Source organism: Ornithodoros turicata, chromosome 1 (assembly GCF_037126465.1).
Source record: "Ornithodoros turicata isolate Travis chromosome 1, ASM3712646v1, whole genome shotgun sequence".
NCBI classification, from domain to species: domain Eukaryota; kingdom Metazoa; phylum Arthropoda; class Arachnida; order Ixodida; family Argasidae; genus Ornithodoros; species Ornithodoros turicata.
The window spans coordinates 70,378,434-70,397,316 of NC_088201.1; the positions used below are offsets into that span (position 1 = coordinate 70,378,434).

The 18,883-nt window shown below is 47.3% G+C and overlaps 1 protein-coding gene and 1 long non-coding RNA gene across 3 annotated transcripts in view; both read right to left on the reverse strand.

Moving 5' to 3' along the window:
- The window catches only part of LOC135400474 (BPTI/Kunitz domain-containing protein-like), a 54,434-nt gene that overhangs the window by 24,063 nt on the left and 11,488 nt on the right, over positions 1-18,883 (reverse strand). For both annotated transcript variants that reach the window (XM_064632314.1, XM_064632306.1), the window contains exon 2: positions 1,476-1,658. In XM_064632314.1, coding sequence (XP_064488384.1) covers positions 1,476-1,658 — 183 coding nt within the window. The remainder of the gene's footprint in view (positions 1-1,475; positions 1,659-18,883) is intronic.
- LOC135400464 (uncharacterized) lies at positions 10,052-10,900 on the reverse strand. The gene is made up of 3 exons (XR_010424616.1): positions 10,864-10,900; positions 10,360-10,484; positions 10,052-10,243 (listed from the first exon to the last, which is right to left on the reverse strand). It is a non-coding gene; the product is annotated as an uncharacterized LOC135400464 (long non-coding RNA).

Consider the following 18,883-nt stretch of genomic DNA (forward strand, 5'->3'; position numbering starts at 1 on the left):
CTTCTTCCCTTGTCTTCTTCGCTGCCAAGTTGTTTTTATTCTGTGTACTGTAAATATGCTTCGATATGATCACCGTAAACAAATATACCTCTGATAAAGACGCAAAAGTATTCAAAGCATTCTGTTCTTCACGAGCTCCCAGCACTTGCAATCCATATATGATATCCCTAAAAAAATGCGAGCACATCTGGTTGCTCCACAATCTACATTCAGCTATTACAACACTGTTATGAACATAAACGCTCAGAACGGCTTCGAACTGTAGCAATTACTTTCATGTGAAGACAGAAGTTGAAAGTCCCTTTGGAAAATTCGATTTTGCAACACGCGGGACACGGCGCCAGCGCTTCAATGCGCTCCGCGTTTAGTGGTGCCAAAAAATTCACAGTGCGCCAACCGATCAAGTCCGAATTTTGATTTTTCTTCTGTGCATAGTCTAAGGGACTACCTACAACGTATAAAATTTTCGAGGCAAGTTTTGGGTGGGGTTTTTTAGATAAAGGCTTCCCAAATTCGTCATTTTTCGGTGGTATGGTGCTACTTAAAGAGGTATCGCTCATGTTGCTGACAGAGTAGAGTAACAAATTATATATAATTCGATAGTCCCATGAATGACAAATTAAACGGCATAATGCTCAATCTTATCCGTTTTTTACATCGCCCGCAAAGTTGCAGTGAATATGGTGCTTTTCGGCACTTTGAGTCAACTTTGATATTTTTTGCAGACAAACAAAAACTGACACAGCACTGCCAATCCAGGAGCCTATTGTGCCCTAGGTGGTCTAAAGCCAGATCAAGAAATTACTACAATGCGACAATAAATAGCCTTGTAGGGAACGCTCACACCTGCGCGTGACGACATCGTCTTCTGAGAGGCAGTTTTTTCCTCCTCTCCTATTTCCCGAATTCCGAAAGCGTTTATTTCTCCTAACTCGCCGATGGCTTCAACATATATTTTTTCCCCGTTCATTCGAGACATCAAGTGTACCGGATTGTTCGGTTTGAGATGGAACTAGCCAACAGTGGTCGTGATCATTATCCTTCTGTCACCATCATGGCTACAATGTCCTAATTCCGCAACAAAGACTTCCCTCCGTGAAACTGAACCATCGCTGAATGAATGGTAAGAAGTCAGAAGTTGTCCTGTCGCCAGTTGTTACGCACAGATAACCTCCTCTCAGGATACCTCACCCGCGCAACATTGGTGTTGGAAATATTTGCACCGTATTGCGCAACGCTCGCTCTTCGACCTCCCGTTTGCCCGTAACAAATGGCGGCGCTCTCCGTCTCTGAGTCTCCATTGTTGTGCGGGGCGAAGAGTGACGTGACGTCTCACGTCACGTCTCCTACATTTATCTGTGGTGGGGAAATGCAGTCTCCTTAGAATTCGCTCCTCCATGAATTGAACCGTTCATGAAAATAGGCACGTACGGTTATTCATTCGATATAGTGCAATTATGCGCATCTATACTCACGCGGACACCGTTTATCGCACTCTTCAAGAGTCTTGAATCTATTTGCAGTGCCACTACAGCCTCCAGTGAGAAATCCAACACAGCGGCCAAGAGTACTGTCATAGTAGTACATAGAAAGGATGCGATCACACTTCTCGTCCGTTGAATGTGGCAGGCTGCATACATCTTCGAGACTCAATGGAGCTGAAAAGGAACGAGAACGTGAGCTACAATGAAAACTGGATGTTTATGTAAAAAAGGCCTCACAACGGTAGTGGAAGCATTTGCGCGCATTTGTGTAATTAGAAGCAATGAAATCACCTCTGATGGAAATCATTGCACACTGGTGTGCTACAACCGACCTTTGCAGTTTTTCAGTTCACATTTCACATTCATCCACATTTCATCGATACTACTCGAAAGCGGGATTGCAGCTTCTTCAAGAGATCTTAGATCTGTTACGCTACCAGTCAGCGGGTATACCCATGCAGCAAAAGGTGGGATAGTAAATGCCTACTGAACATGAAAGAACTGATGTTCTGAGGCTGGAACAACATAGAAGGGACAAATACATACAAAGCCTCAATTTGCCTAAGAAATTAACGATGAAAGATGAAAGTCACTAAAAAGGTTAGCCAGCTGTAGGAGTCGAACCCACATCTTCTGGCTAGTCGGTCCAGGGCTCTACCAATAAGCCGATTTCACCGCGAGTTTCAAAGGGTCACCGTAAGGGGGGTGCGCCGAAATGCATGCCGGTACCTGTAGTCATCCGTCCGAATTTTTCCATTCGTGCGTGCATAGTCCGCGGGATTTTCGTCTTCTGCTTTTCGCCTTTGTTTGAGCAAGATGGGTGGCTTCACCTGTTGTGTTCCAGGCTGTTATAAAAACAGTACCAAGCACAAAGGTCTCGGGTTTTACAAGTTTCCCGTGAACAAAGCGCAGAGAAACCCAGGCAGAAATCTGGAATGGGACCATTTCAAAATGGTTTAACGAACTGGCCCCACTCTGGTAATGGTCCCACTCTGGTCCCACCCTAGTAATGGTCCCACTCTGGTCCCACTTGCCAAGTGGTCCCATGGGGGACCAGTTCGTTAAACCACTTCAGAATGGGACCACTCTGGAGTGGGACCACTTCAAAGTGGTTTATTGGACAGGTCCCACTTTGAGTGTGTCCCACTTACTGACTGGGACCAGTTGAAAGTGGAACCAGCTTCACGATGGTCCCACTTGAACTGGAACCAGTGGAATTGATCCAGTGGTCCCCTCTGCTAAGTGGTCCGGGATCCGGCCACTTAGCAGCTGGGGCCACTGAATGCATGACTGAAAATAATGCGTAAAAATGCACATATTGCTCAATTAAATACCGTTTATTCTGCTAAAAGCATACACTGAGCAGAAAGAAATAATCAATACATCTCTACATGTACATACCACGTAGTATAAGTCTGATCACTCACTGTGTCTTGACAAAGCATATGCCTGACTGTGCGATGCACTCACGGACCACAGGGAGCTTTCGTTCGTTGGCCACCTCACATCTTGTATTTTCTTAGAGAAGATGACACATGACACTCCTGTTTTCCATGCAGGTCGCGACACCCCCTTCCTCTTCACCGTACGTTCGGAATCTTCTTATCCTGTTTCTCTTCCAAGTTCCACCTAAGTTTCTAAAATGAAACATGTATTTAATAGCAATCAAAACATCACGGTCATCACTCATACCTGCAAACATTCGCGACGTGCAGTCCGATTGGCGTTTCACAGTGCGTTTTGCCTCTACGCCGTTTAGGTCTTCTTGGCGTCAAAACTCTTCCGGGAAATCGACAATGTGTTGCACAGGAACCATTGTCATCGCATTGTCTTACAAAGCCCACTAAAACACACGTAAATACTGCACAGGAGATACACCATCCTTGCGACGGCAACTGAAGACCAAACCAACTTGCTGCGACGCGTTCAAGCGTTCAAGCTCTCCAACTGCCATGCCGCCATGCCACCTGCCACTCTCGCCTCTCTCGCCCTCTCCTCTCCCTCTCGGCTCTCGCTGTTTAAAGTTTGAATTTGCAGCCGCCGTAGCGTCTCCACATTGCATCAGCCTCTGCAGTTACCTTTTCTTTTTTTTTTCGTTGTCTTTCTTCTAGTTATTTAGCTTAATTTTTGTTGTTGTTGAGATGTATTTTTACCTTTCTCTGGTACTTAATGTGTTATGATATGCACCTTCAGATGAGAATATGTGCTCGAATTGGATTTACAGGGATACAGCATATATTTGATCGCAGACGCACGCACCTGGATAAACAGCAATAAAAAGAGATCATGCATGTGCTAAAATAGATCAGAGTAATAGACCAAACAAAACCAGAAGGATATATGGCGAGTGTGGACAAGATGAAATCTCAAAGGGGAAAGCTGGGAAGCTGCCCAACTTGGAGTCTCAAGTGACCATTCTGGGAACAAAATGGTACCTGTGAGGCTCCAGCTGGAAGTGCTGGAACCATCTGAGCCCAAAATGGGACCCACTTAAAGCCAGAGTGGGAACCACACACCACTTTGGCACCCATCTGGGCCAAGAATGGAACCCGCTTAAAGCCAGAGTGGGAACACTGCACCACTTTGGGACCCATCTGGGCCCAGAATGGAACCCGGTTAAAGCCAGAATGGGACCACTAACGCCACTTGGGGACCCATCTGGGACCAGAATGGAACCCGCTTAAAGCCAGAGTGGGACCATTAATACCACTTGGGGACCCATCTGGGACCATTCAACTGCAAATGGAACCACTTGGGGACCATTCGGGAACCAGTCCTGATTTTTGCCTGGGAAGGAATGTATACGGCGTATCGGCCGGAAAGGAAACAACGGCAAGTAAGTAGCACTCCGTGGTTCCACCTTGCTTCGATTTTGCTCTGTTTCACCAGTGCAGCATGGTACATGACAGGGGCGCCGGAACAGGGGGAGCAGGGGGAGCTACGGCTCCCCCTCATTTACGAATGGGGGAGCACGGCTCCCCCAGTGTCAGCCCAGAGGCGCAATCTTCTACGGTCTAACGGAATGGCACGTGCATGTGTTCTTTCGGCGGCCATAAATTTAGAGAACAATAAACAGAGATCCTACCACTGTCACTGTGTGCGGAGACCGTTTGAGAAGATCTACATACCAATGGTGTCAGGTTCACAGGGTTCTGGAGTTGAGCATGGCAAGGTTTGTGGTACGAGGTGGACTGTCGAAGTTTCGAAGTGCAATAAATCAGTCAGAAAGTGTGTAACGGGGGGCGCGAGCATTACCAGACTCAATCCACGGGGCGGGGTGGGGGGGGGGGGGGGACAGAGGCGCAAACGGGAATCGCGAATGGCACGCAAGACACCAGATATCTGGGGGAAATAAGGATACAAAGAAACCGAGTAGAGAATACTTCTGGGCGGGCATGAGGGGTGACATCAACCGTTATGAAGACAGAGGGTTGTTATAATGGCGGTTTGCGAGGCGCAGCCACAGATTTCAGTCGGTTGTGGCCAGGGTGCCCACTTCGAGCTGGCGTGTAAGACCTGTAGTACGACAAGTACGATGAACTGAGACGAAACGTCGCACCGGTGTTGTGTTCATGTGTCAGCAGTCGCAACGTCGAGGGAGCGCCATCAAGTCCTCGACTGCAGCAGCATTACAGGATTATTAAATGCATTAGACATCGGAGAAGGCCACGCCTCTGGAAAGAGATATGTATCGCAGCTTGTTTGTTGTCTTATGTATATTATGTATATGTTCACCCGTCATAGTAAAATAATCTAACTGTTAACCTGATTGGTGGCTCCTCGCTTTCCACTGTACCAATGTCAAAAATTACCCACTGCTTTCATTTATCCGGCTTTTCTTATTGAGTCGCCCTGGAGTTATAACGACAGCGTGACACCCAGTCAAAAGGCTGGGTGTCAAAGGGACACATTCTAGCTGAGCTCCAGACCGGCCCAGGAAAGTCTGGTTTATTCGCAGAAGGCTTGCGGATCAGACAATATTCGCTTCCAGTCCCGGCACACTTACATGCCGCGACGGCGATTCCCGGGGACAAGTTCCCGAAGTTCCCTACACATTACTTGCCATAGAGGTCTAGGCACTGCGCAGAAGTAAAAAAAGCCGGACGCACTGAACTCATACCAACTAACCCACCACCAAGTGGTATTTAATTACAATACTTCTGCAATGTTATTTTAGATCTACTGTACAATTATGCACATGTCATTTGCTAGGTGCACGTTTACAGTTCGTGCAGCAACCCTGTATAACGCCAGCATGAGCCCTCAAGGAAAATAAGTGATGATGATGATGATGATGATGATGATGATGATGATATTTAAGGTAGCACATTTTTTCGCTCCCCCAGTGGAAAAATAGTTCCGACGCCACTACATGATATACTAGACTGTCAACACTCGGCTTTCTGGGGTTTGGGTACATCGGCAGACGAGACCGAAAACGATACGATAAACGACGTTGTCGAATGGAAGCCCGTGCAGCGAGGTGATGTTACCCCGATGAAAGAAATACCATGATTGGCTTGTGTGTTTTTCGTATCGGTTAACGTGAGGCATTCGCGATATAGTAAAACTCATGGCACTTTGCTTGTGGTGAACGCCAATCAAGAGCGGTGCATGCACTTTGTTTTCTTTGTCGTCTGTGAACTGTACGTCAAGACAAAATGTGTGCACACACCCTTAGGACACCACATGGTAGGGAAACGATATTGTAATTTCATTTATTGAGGGGAATGGGCGGGATTCATCGCACGTATTGCCCTATAAGTGCTCACTCGCTTCTCCAGGAATATCAATGAGCATATTAAAGTGGTGAAGGTGACTGGTGTAACGTTGACAGGGGTATAATTTCCCATTTCCTTGAGTATGAGGATCACAGCGTTCCGTTCCCTTCCCTCTGTGGTCCTCATATTCAAGCAAATGATAAGTCAGTGAACAGGTATAGCACTACCAGACCAAGACTGCCATTCTACATGGCATCCAGGAGCCGTTGTATGAAGTCAGATTTATTATTGCCCTGTTAAGATAACCTTTTTTTTTGTCGTCTTGTGATTGCATTGCCCCCATATTTGCACTCCCGTGACTTCTTTTTCAGTTGACATTTCTATTGCCTCTTTTGAGTATTGCTGCATGTTGCAGCAGATAGTCATTGTACTTTTCCTTGCAGGTACTCTGAGTTTGTACCTACAGATGGTCATCGAGTCTGTGGTCTTCACTTCAAGAATGGTGCGAAGACATATATGGACCATACCCCAACAGTCTTTCCACTAAAGCGCAGTGTTGACAGAGTTTCTCGGTCAACACGGTTGCAGAAAAAAGAGCCACAGCAACTGGTAATATTTTTTAATAATGGATTTTGTATATTATATATGCTTTTGTGGTGACCCGTAAACACATAGTCTCACTCATTTATTATTAGGAGCCCGAGTTGGTTGAGGATGAGGCCATCAACGAGGCTGAAGAAAGGGCTTCGTCACCTGATCCATCCACAGAAGAAATGGCATCCTACCCTGAGCAAGGCAGGGATCACAATTACGGACTGCCACCAGAGACAAATGGTGAACCCCGAACAATGCTCCTTCGACAGAAGAACATCATAGAGCAGCTCTTAGGAAGAGAAGAGGAACTTCAGGAACTCCTCAAAGCCAGGGATGTGGAGCTTGCTGAGCTACGTGCAGAATTCCACAAGAAAGAAGGGGAGTCATCTCGCAGAGAGCTTGAACTTCTTGTGGAACGGAATCGTAATCAGTGGCTGCAGGCACAGCTTCGGGCTGCATATGCAACTGTGAAAGCTGCAGAACAAAATGCTGCTAACAACTCCTTGTCATATGAGGTCCTCACGAGAAATGTTAAATACCTCCAATACCACACAGGGTTTGCATCAGCAGCCTTGCTTGAAAGCTTCTACAAGATATTTGAGCCGGACATGAACCACCTTCACTTCTGGCAAATGAGACGAGCTGCAGCGAGTGAAGATGAAGGCGAAAGGAAATTCATTGTTCCACTGAAGGATCAGCTCATCATGACATTAGTACGTCTGCGCCATGGCCTAGACGGTGCGGACCTTGCTCGCAGGTATGTTCCAATCCCACTGTGTGCGCATTCTCCATGATTCAAACAATATTCACCTACGGCTAATCTTTTGGCAGGTATGAAGTCTCAGAAGCCACGGTCTCACGAATATGGACTACCTGGAGAGACTTCCTCTACAACAGGTTAATACAGGTGAGCATGCTTGAAAGGCATATGACAAGAGCACAAAGCTTATCTGCTCGTCTAAAATATGTTTCAGATCCCTATATGGATGTCCTCAGACCTCTGTGACAAGTACCACCCAGCAGTGTTTCAAGAGAAGGGCTACAACACAGTCGATGGAATACTAGATTGTACAGAAATTTTCATTGAGAAGCCATCATCATACAGGGTACAAAGCGAAACATATCCCCTGTACAAAAAGGCCAACACTGCGAAGGGCCTTGTCGTTTGCAGTCCTAACGGTTTTGTTACCTTTGTGTCCGATTTAGTTCCTGGCAGGAAGTCAGACAAGGAACTTACTGTAGAATCAGGAGTGCTGAAAAAGTTTGAGAAAGGCAGGGGCATTATGGCCGACCGCGGCTTTCTAATAGATAAGGAATGTGAGCAGCACCAGTTGACACTCAACAGGCCGCCTTTCATGAAGGGAAAGAAGCAGTTGTCCGTGCCCGAAGAGGTTGAGACTCGCAAAATTGCCAGTGTTCGCATTCACATTGAACGCGTGATTGGCAGAATCAAGAGCTTTAAGATTCTGTCACAGGTATTTCCAAATAGTATGTCCCAAGAAGTCAACAAAGTGGGGCATATTTGCTCAAGACTTGAATTTTGCAGACCAACCACTGTTAAGCAAAAATTCTCAGCCATCGTAATGGTGGTGATGAGAAAGTCATGTTATATGTCATAGCAGCTGTATAAAGTCATGTTCTTTCCTTTTCTGTAATTGAACACCGCAATTGGTGTCCATGTGTATAAGCTAGAGACAGTTGCTATAGGGTGTTTTAACATGACGTCAAACGAACGCGTTTGGCCGCCATGGTGGTGACCACTTTTTCGGCGCAGCTGCCAAGATTATCCAGCATTTGCTCGAAAACAAAGCCTTGAATGGTGTTTTGAAATCCGGTCGCGTCCGTACCCTTCTTCTATTCCGAAGACAACTTTGTCATCGTCGTTCTCACATTTTCTTTTGTGCAAACTATGGTTGTCACATTGAAAAATAGCCCAGTTTGTAATCTTTCAATGCCGCTAGCACGAAAAGTGACCATCAGTAGGAGGAGCTTACGAGCATGCCACGTCACTGCACGTTTGACGTAAACGTTAAAACTCCCTATACCTGTGGTGAAGGGACAGAATCTAAATAAGACTGGGTGAGATGATATTGCACTTTATTTCCTACGGTTTCTGCATTATGCAGTAGTTATGCAAGTGGCAACGTACTCTGAGTAAAAACTTCTTAATGACTTCATAACAGTAATGTAGTACGCTTTGTCAAACTGTACGGGTACCTCCACTGAAGGCCCATCGTCCTGATAGATGAATAGCACTCCTGAACTGATAGATGTTGCTCCCATTTGGATCTGCATCTGCGTGTAAAACTGGCTTGTTGCCTTTAGCCTCTCGCTTCTCAAGTGCTGCTGGGTTAGCCGTTGGACACTGACCGGGCACTTCACTTCCAGGATCTTTGCTTCACAGCATTCGCATTGGATTATCCCATCTGGGCTTGCACCCACAAATGGGCAGCCAGTGAGCACACACAGACCACGTTCCGCAATTTGTAGATTTCTGTGGTTGTCTGCGTGTTTGTCCAGATAGCTTACCTTTGCAACAGGCTCCATATCAAGTCCCCTCTTCATAGCAGCAGTTTGCATACTCTGCTTCATCAGCACTGTATGGATAAGAGGTCCTGCATTATGTGGTCTTGGCTTGTTGTCAACTGACTTCATCCATGTCAATACCCTGTGGGCAATGGATGCTGTGATCATTCCACCTCTGTATTTTGACCACAATGCACACTTGCTTTGCCCACAGGTAACAAGCTCAATCTGAGCGACTTCTTGGAGACTGTAGGTTGCAGACATTCCAGACGTCTGAAAAAGTTGCAGCCAAGTTTCAGGAAGGTTCTCTTGTTCCTCGGGGTTTGTAGGCAGCGGCTCTGGCCTGCATCCATTGCCACAAATTACGTCTGCTAAGCAGTCCATCCCAATCGCTCTACAGCGCTGCTCAATACTGTCTAGCTGCATGGAGGACATCACCCGTCTATTTTCATCCAGCGATGAATACTTCCTTTTTCTTGCATAGCGTTCAGGTGCACAACTTAGCCTCTCCGTTGTGTCCTTCACGAAATCCAGAGCATCTATAGTCCGTGACACCACTTTTGGGTCTCGTGGTGTATACCACTGCCTTGGGCCTTCAGTGCATGACTTGCGTTGGGGGAAAGCCTTCAATTCATGTGTTGTGACATACACTAGAGCATAGAGGCAACAGCAAACATGTTTGCAGACTCCAAGACCACCCGCAGTACACTTACAGGCCCCCCAGCAGATATTTCCAGTTGCTTTGTCAATCACTGTCCTCACTCTGTAGGTAACAGAGGTCTGCATGCTTGCAAGTATATCAGCCCGGACCAGTGTATCTGGGCTGCAATCATCTTCGAAAAACTTCAGTTCCTAAACGTGACCGGACGTGAAGAGCCATCATCCTTGTGCTTTCCGGCTCCATGCTTTTCAGTGTACCTGCAAGAAAGCGCATCATTGAAATGTTAAAAATGATACTTTCCAATGTTTGATAGTATGATACGTATCAAGGGCCTTGTTCATAATCCTGTATTACAATAAAACATTTTTCGTACTGGTATATATGCTGCTTCCCAAAGAACGAGTTCAGGCTGCGTGTGGAACATGTCCATCCTCCTTCGTTTTCCCACTGCCGTAATGACCTATAAGAGGAGGGTGAAGTAGGCTTCTGTCGTTGAACCTGGAAAATGCAGAAGTAGAGGTTGAAATAGTTTATCATGCAGATCGGTATAACTGGCGCGTTCTCTTGACATAGAAGCAGCTACGCGATATTCGCGTTTATTTCTCCATTTCGTCGTGTTGCACCGCATTGTTTATGTGCCGGTCACTGCTACATTCGCAAGTGCGCCATATCGCAGTGTGCGCAGCGGAATGTATCTCGCGATGGCTAAACTTGCTAAACGCACAGCCGGAAAGCGGCGTGCGGAATCAACAGTGTGTAATGGGGTAGCAGAGAGGTCTGCCTACACGATATAGCGGCACAGTGCTGTTAATAAAGCCACCGATGAAAAAATAAATTCATACATCATGCGAATGCCACTCACAAACAAACTACATACCTGTTTGAGCATCGCGCAGGCTGTAACAGCAGATTTCTTGATGTCGCCGATGTGCAGCCGCAAGTGTTGACTACTGGTACCGACTGGACCAGGCGTACGACAATGTCAACCTGTGCAAATTATAAGCAAACACACCGCATGCAAAAGCGACTCGGAGCACCTGTATGTTTACGTCGTAGCAGCGCGGAAAGAACTACAAATATGGCGTCGGTGGAATTCCCCCGTGGTGCGCGCGCATGCGCACAGTGGCTGGTGAAATCGGCTTATTGAGCTAAGCTAACACGCCTTCTCAGCGACAGGGTGCGTCATCTGAAGGGACAAACCAACCACTCTCTCTCACTCATCCTCCTTTCACTCTTACATTTTTGCTTACTCATACACACATTCATACGACGGGATCGACGCAGGCGGCAACTATTGAACATGAAAGAACTGATGTTCTGAGGCTGTCGCTGAGAAGGCGTGTTAGCTTAGCTCAATTGGTAGAGCCCTTGACCGGCAATCCAGAAGATGTGGGTTCGACTCCTACAGCTGGCTAACCTTTTCAGTGACTTTCATCTTTCATCGTTAAATGCCTACTGGACGTTTAAATTTAGACGAGTGGAATGTTTACTAGACGTCTCCCAATAGCCTTTAATCTCTAGAGGACGACCTCTGGCATTCCTCTAGCAAGCGATACGCCATACGTCTTACCCTAGACATCCAACGTCTTACTCTAGCCCAACTTCAGACATTTTATAGATTATATGGGGGGGACTTCGAGCCCTGTATTAGCCATATTGTCTAAATTTGGACCAGAGCTATACGTCAATTTCCTCGCGACGTCTATGATTTTGCCTTCATTAGGCATTACTTAGACCACACGTAGCAGTTTTTCTGTATTTGTGTATTCTTTCAGGAATGTATGCTGTACTTGTGAGAGCAGCATGCAGTAACTCACACAAGAAATATATTTTTCCAACAATTTATTTCAAGTAAAGCTCTTGGAACACTGCAAATATTTGCCAGTTGAATATTGTTATGTTCAAATGACAAATATTCGACTAATGTAACTTAACCCTGTCAACAAACGACACCAGGCAATCCTGATGTAATTTGGGACCTTGATGCTCTGATGTGACGTCGGAACATGAAGGTGCAGTTTCGTCCACTGCGTGTACACTGCGCACTCCTCAAATCAGTAGCAGTACCAAATAGGCCATTTGCAAAAGTTCGAGGGAGCAGCGCGCATGCCGGGAAATGCTGTGCAAAATGACACCGACGGCGCATGCGCCAGTAAGATGACGACGACGATCAGAGACGATAGCAAATCGCTGTCGTTTTGCACAGCATTTCCCGGCACGCCCTGCCAGAGCGCGCGCTGCTCCTTGGAACTTTTTCAAATGGCCTATTGCATCACTCATCATTCATAATGGAGTAGGGTATCGCTCACAAGGACCACACGAAACAGTAGCAACAAAAACTTGATTCAGCACTTATATGTCTTGTGAAAGCATATCGTTCATCATCAACACACAGTGCCGTAATCCACAAAGCGTATGGGTCACTCATGGGGCACGTATCCGCAATGTTCGACCAAGAACACAGACAACTAAAAACTTTCTTGAAGCTCTCACTCATCGACGATCATGTTCCTCTGTGTTTCATATACACTTATGGGTTCGTTATTTCCCGTCGAGTTTGGCCTAGGCCGAAAGAGGGAGACGCCGATAGCCGTTGCGCGTCAGCTCGTCCTCGAATACCTATCGGCGCATCATCAACAGCGTCAAGCGATCTATACAGACGGATCCGTAACACTTGATGGGGCCACTGCAGCCATCTACGTCCCGCAAGGTAACATCGAGCAAGTTTTCAGGCTCTCCCATACCACCTCCTCCACCGAAGCCGAGCTCTTCGCAATCCACGCGGCCCTCCGGCACATCACAACATCGCCCCCGGGAACCTGGACGATCCTGTTGGACAGCAAGGCGGCACTGGAGACACTCGACTCACACTGTACCAAAACAACGGACGACCTACACACAATGGCAATGTCCCTAGCCAACACTGCCCTTGCTTCCGGGCACAATATATGTCTCCAGTGGATACCCAGCCACATTGGCCTCGGCGGGAACGATCGAGCAGATGCTGCGGCCAGGCGCGCACACGAACAACCCGACGCCGCGGCGCGCATACCGCTCACCCCTTCGGCTTGCCGCATCCAGATCCGCCGCTGGGCCGCCCAAGAGGCGCGGTGCTTCATTCGAGAATCCGCCCGTTTCAACGACTTCCTTCGCTCCATCGACCCAGCCGTGGAGTTCTCCCCACCACGACGTCTCCAAAGGCCACAAGAGACACTCCTCCACCGACTGCGCCTCAACTTGGCATACACGCCACCGGTCCAGCGCATGATGGGGAGGCAGATCTCGGCCCTCTGCGATGCTTGCGAAGTGGTTGCGGACACATCGCACCTCCTGCTGACCTGCCCCAAGTATACCAACCATCGGGCTACCCTTTTCCGCTGCCTCGAACGTTTCGGGCACAACCAGCTCACGCTGGCCGCACTTCTGGGCCCTGTGCCTCAGCACCAACAGTGGGCCGTCACAACTGCTGTACTGCACTTTCTGAAGTGCACTGGCCTGGCCTCTAAGCTCTGAGCAGCGCGCTCCAGGAGTCTCACCTTCGTTTTCTTTCTTCTTTTTTTCCCCTTTTTTCTCTTTGTTCTTTCTTCGTTGCTATCTTTTTCCCGTCTTTCTTTTCTTTTCGTTTTTGTTTGTCCTCCTGTTTACGGAGACTCACCTTTTCCTATTCGTCCTTTTCTTTCTATTTATTCTTCCTTCTCTTTTTTTCTTTTTCTTTTAATGGAATAGCATGCCTGGCAGACCTTTCCATTCAATAAATATATATTCCCCCCCCCCCCGTCGAGTTTGCCTTTCTTGATCGAACTTCGGCGAGATTCAGTTTTCACCGCAACCTCGCGACAAATACAGGGTTAACGATGAAAGATGGAAGTCACTGAAAAGGTTAGCCAGCTGTAGGACTCGAACCCACATCTTCTATCAGCAGAAGATGTGGGTTCGAGTCCTACAGCTGGCTAACCTTTTCAGTGACTTCCCTCTTTCATCGTCAATTTCTTAGGCAAATTGAGGCTTTGTATGTATTTGTCCTATGTTGGGTTCCCAGCCTCAGAACATCAGTTCTCTCAAATACAGGGTGTTTCACAAAACGTGTCATTCGGACTTTATAAAAAAACCGGGCGACGGAAAAATATGCGGTCAACGGCATTTGTGTGGCAACTAAATTTGCCACCTTGCCAAAAAAGTTTCATTTGATTTTACTTAAAATAAATTGAAATTACTTAATTGAACTCCAAAATTTCCCAAGTCAACCGAACGTTTTTTTAGAGAATTCGAGAGCCCGTAGCGAACTTAGTGAGATCCACCAAGAAATCCGCTCGATATTGCAAATGGAACTGTCCAAAAAAAGTCCAGAAATTGAGACTTCAAAGTTTCGGGTGTTCAACGGCGCACAAAACCAGTCCGAAAGATCCGCGGAGAGGAGGACATGCTCCTGCCCCCATGAAAGATGGAAGGTCGGGAAAAAAAGAGCGTGGGAAAAAACAGGCGGAATCATTTTTTTGCCGCTTATCAATGTATGGTAGAATGTCACCCGCCTTGTTATCGACGCGTCTCGTGCTGCACGCCGGTCCGGCGATAAATTGTTCTAGTTCTAGCTCTCTAATTCTTTAAAAAAAACGTTAGGTTGACTTGGGAAATTTTGGAGTTCAAGTAAAGAAATTCAATTTCTTTTAATTAAAATCAAATGAAAATATTTTTGCAAGGTGGCAAATTCAATTGCCACACAAATGCCGTTTACCCCGTATTTTTCCGTCGCCCCGTTTTTTATAAAGTCCGAATGACACGTTTTTTGAAACACCCTGTATAATGCCTTATACTCCCTTGCTTGCCGCTTGGTACGAACTTCACCTGGAAGAAATACCATTTCAAAAGCCACTGCTGGAACAGCATGTCAGTGTGAGGTAGGCATAAAATATATAATATATCGTTTGCACAAAGCGCGGTTCGTAACGGTGTCACCCCATTGCATCTTGCGATCTCCCCGTCAGCACTGATAATGCCTGCGAGCAGCGGTAAAAGAGTCAAAAGAACGGGAATGCCTGGCACTCACGAGTGCATATTTGGCACATCGTCTACATATCTCAGACACGGCTAAAATCCTGAAGACGAGACGCGAATTGCTTGAGATGCTCAGCCGACATCCTCAAGAGCTGGGACTTTCGGGACATGCACCGATTTTGATGAATGTCCAGATAATAGTGTCAGCTATCAGAATACGTATACCAAGTGATTTGCATCTTCTTTTTATCAACGTCGTTGTCACGAATTTACGCTGAGTATCCCGGATGATTACAGACTGTCCCGGTTGTGACACTTTCTCTCAAATGTCTGGTTGTTTAGCAGACACGCCTGTAGGCAATATGCTTTTTACCAGTTGATAATACTTTTGCATGGGTCAGGAGCGAGAGTTGCATTTTTTCGCCATGACTCCTACAGCGTCGGAATTTTGCGCGCATGTGCTGGCAACTGCTGTGGTGGTGGTGGTGGTGGTGATGGTGAAAGGGCTCGCCGTTGTCGGCCTCACAGATGTGGGCAACGTCACGACTGACGCCCTTGGGGGAATGTGCGTCCTGGGCCGACTTCTAAGGGAACTGTGCCGATATACGTCTGAAAGCGTCTGAGGAAACCCAAGGAAAAAAACCCCACACAGCACAGCCGGCAACTGCTGTACCGAAAGCGCCAATGCCATGGATGTTTGGATTCCCATCAGTTTGCAGATCCTGGGGACGTTCGTGGGACATTCAAGAGAGCAGAATGTGAGCACTAATTGAACGTTGTAGGAACGTCGCCAGGATGATGTCTAGGTATATACGGATGCGTGGAACGTTTATGAAATCGTGTTCTGAATGTCACATTAAGGGCGAAAACACCAAACAGCGACAAAACACCGACAAGACTCAGAAAACTATATTATGTTACACTGGCGAGACACTGGCGTTACACATCACACTGGCGTTACACATCAATGTTACACTGGCGAGACGGCAAAACCAACACTTCAGCCAGACACATGTTCTTGCGGTGTGAAATACTTCAGCGACAAAAACATCAACAAAACATGTCATAAGACCGTGTTTTCACTGCTTTGGTGGCAGACCAAATTTCGGGTGGCAGACATCACATAATCTTCCACGTTTATGGCTATCCAGAGGTGTGCGTTCACAGACATCAACATCGGAGCAATTTTTTTTTTTTTAATTGCAACGTCCCCGGTTGCCGGGATGACAACCACAGAAAAAACGGCAGAAACACTGTCGTACACTCTAAAACCAGGACTTCACCACATAGCACGCTCCAGTCACTTCTTCACCTTTCTCCACACTTCTCCACCAGTCACTTCTCATTCGAGGAAAGACGGGGGAGTACGCCTTTTTGTGTCTATCACATATCCAAATTGACACAAAAAGGCATACACCTCACTCTTCGTAGCGGAGATAGGGTTAACTGCGGGAGATTTCCGATGAACGACGGCTTCGGCGACAACCTACGTTCCGGTCGCTGCATCGACTATCGGTGGCGGCTCCGTCTGTACTTCTCAGACTGTTTGATTTCCTTTTTCGTTGTCTCTCTTCTCAATTCACAACTTCATCATCCACTGCACGAATCTCGCACAAGGTCCAATGTTGCAGTCACGGCCAATCACGAACGCCGATCCAGTGTTCGCGTCAGCGGCCGCAAGTAGCAATGCATACCGACCAACCCCACAATCAGGAAAAAAAAAAAACGGACCAAATGAACCAACTTAAGGTCCCAGTTCCAACGGGAGCTAAGGAAGCTTGAAGCAAGAAAAAGTCTGGATGTGGTCCAGGTGAGGTGTAGTGCTCCAAGTGGACACACTTTCTGGGAGGGGGGGGGGCGGTATATGTTTATTAATAAAAAAGAAAGGAAGGGTTAGCCAGACAGTTGCCAGTTGCTGCAGTTCCTTCTGGCGAGCTGCAAGCAGGTGCAGAGCACGTGCAACATGGCTGTGGACCAAGTGGTTGAAGATACTGAGCATGGTGTAAGCTGTTTGCTATCTGTACATATAGTAGAATTACTTCCTAGCCTTCAAAATGATTTGCCTGCAGGGGGGGGGGGTATGTTTAATGCAAAGTAACAAAAAGTGGAAGGGAAAGGTTAGCCACGGTGTAGGCTTGCTATTCCCAAAAGCTATCAAGCAAACAAAAGAAGATATAAGCAGCTGAGACACAAAAAATTATGAAGAACTACAGAATAAACAGCTGCTTCACTAATCGTTGCAAATAGGACGTATCAGAGAATGCCCAGGAGTTTAGATTCCCGAAGGAATCGTGTCAGCGCAGACGTGACTTCAGCGTGCTGAGTAGGGTCAAGTAGCACCGCGAGGGAAAGCTCTCGGTAGTCTAGATGAGCAAGGTGGCACCGGAGACTCGACCGGTGAACTTTGTACCGCAGGCAGGCAAGGAGTATGTGTGGCACGTCAGCTTCTACGTGGCACGTGGGGCAAAGAGGCGATGGACGCTGACTCGTCTCAAATAGGAGGAGTGGAGTTCGTGCCACATTCACCCGCAGCCGATGAAGCAACGATTCCTCGATGCGCGGGATGCGGGAGCATATGCCATTAAAGGGTCAATTAATTTAAGGAAGGCATTGGTTCGTATAGCTTCTTGCTGAAAGAGCTGTGTGCGGTTGGCAATGAAGCGACGGATTTTCAGCAAGCACATAGAGTGCGCAAGGGGCAAGGACAGTTGGTTGCTCAGTGTCGTGGGCTTGCCGAACAAGAACGTCAGCACGATCATTGCCTGAAATTCCGACATGGCTCGGAATCCACTGGAACACCACGCCGTGTCCCAGGGATACAAGTTCAGAGTGCAGGGCGATGATCGTGGTGTAGGTCTCACTGATGACTGCAGCAGACTAAGAGGCCAACGCCTCCAGAGACACTTTACTGTCGGTGAGGATCGTCCAGGCCCTGGGCACCAACGAGGAGACATGTCTCAAAGCGGCCAGTAGTGCGAATGCCTCGGCATCAGCAGATTACGTAAGAGGCAGCTTGAAGCCGTGCTCAACTCCATCCTCTGGGATGCATAAGGAAGCAGAAGACCCAACTAGAGAAACTGAAGCATCAGTGTATACTTGGGTTCGATGCCGCTGGTGGCTGTCGAAATGGTGCAAGCTCAGTTGGCAGGCCACAACTGTTGGCACAACCTTCTTTTTCCTAGGGCCCGGAATTGACATTTGTACAGTGGGGTAGTGAAGTGTCCACATGGGTGGCGCATAGGAGCTCCGGGCCGAGGTTGAGGGGATGTTGCTTCGTAAACGGCAAATAGCTTGACCGGATGCAGATGCGGGATAACGTTGCGCAATGTCACAGAGGTAACGGGCTGGATGGCGGGCAAGATAGCGTGTGTACGCGTGTAAGGCGACACTATCGCCAAGAATAAGCACCGATGGCTCGCGTGCCTCTGCCAAAACAGAGAAGGTTTCCGTTGTCTTTGGCACTCCCAAACAGAGACGGAGGCTTCTGGCTTGAATATTGAGCAGCTCCCGCTCATGAGTGTTGGAGATCCCATAAAGGACAGGCAGGCTATAGCGCATAACGCCAAGCAACAGGGAGCAATGCACACGATGGGAGCACGATGCCTGCAGGGCATGATTGCTATAATGATGTGATAATGGCATACTTTGTGCAACCAACTAGTCAAGCGACAATGTGTCTTACAAATGAGTACTTTCACTTTTGTTCCCAACGTTGTACCCAAGCCACGCTGTTATGTATTTTCAAATGCTGCACACAAATTCGTACTTCTGGCTGGGAGCTCTCAGATTGAAATATGTCGCAGGCGCCCAGTAAACTTTACTAGAGAGCAACTTTAAACTACTTAAACTACTAGCAAACTTTACTAGCAACTACTTCTGGAATATGCATGCAGTCTTGGTATGTA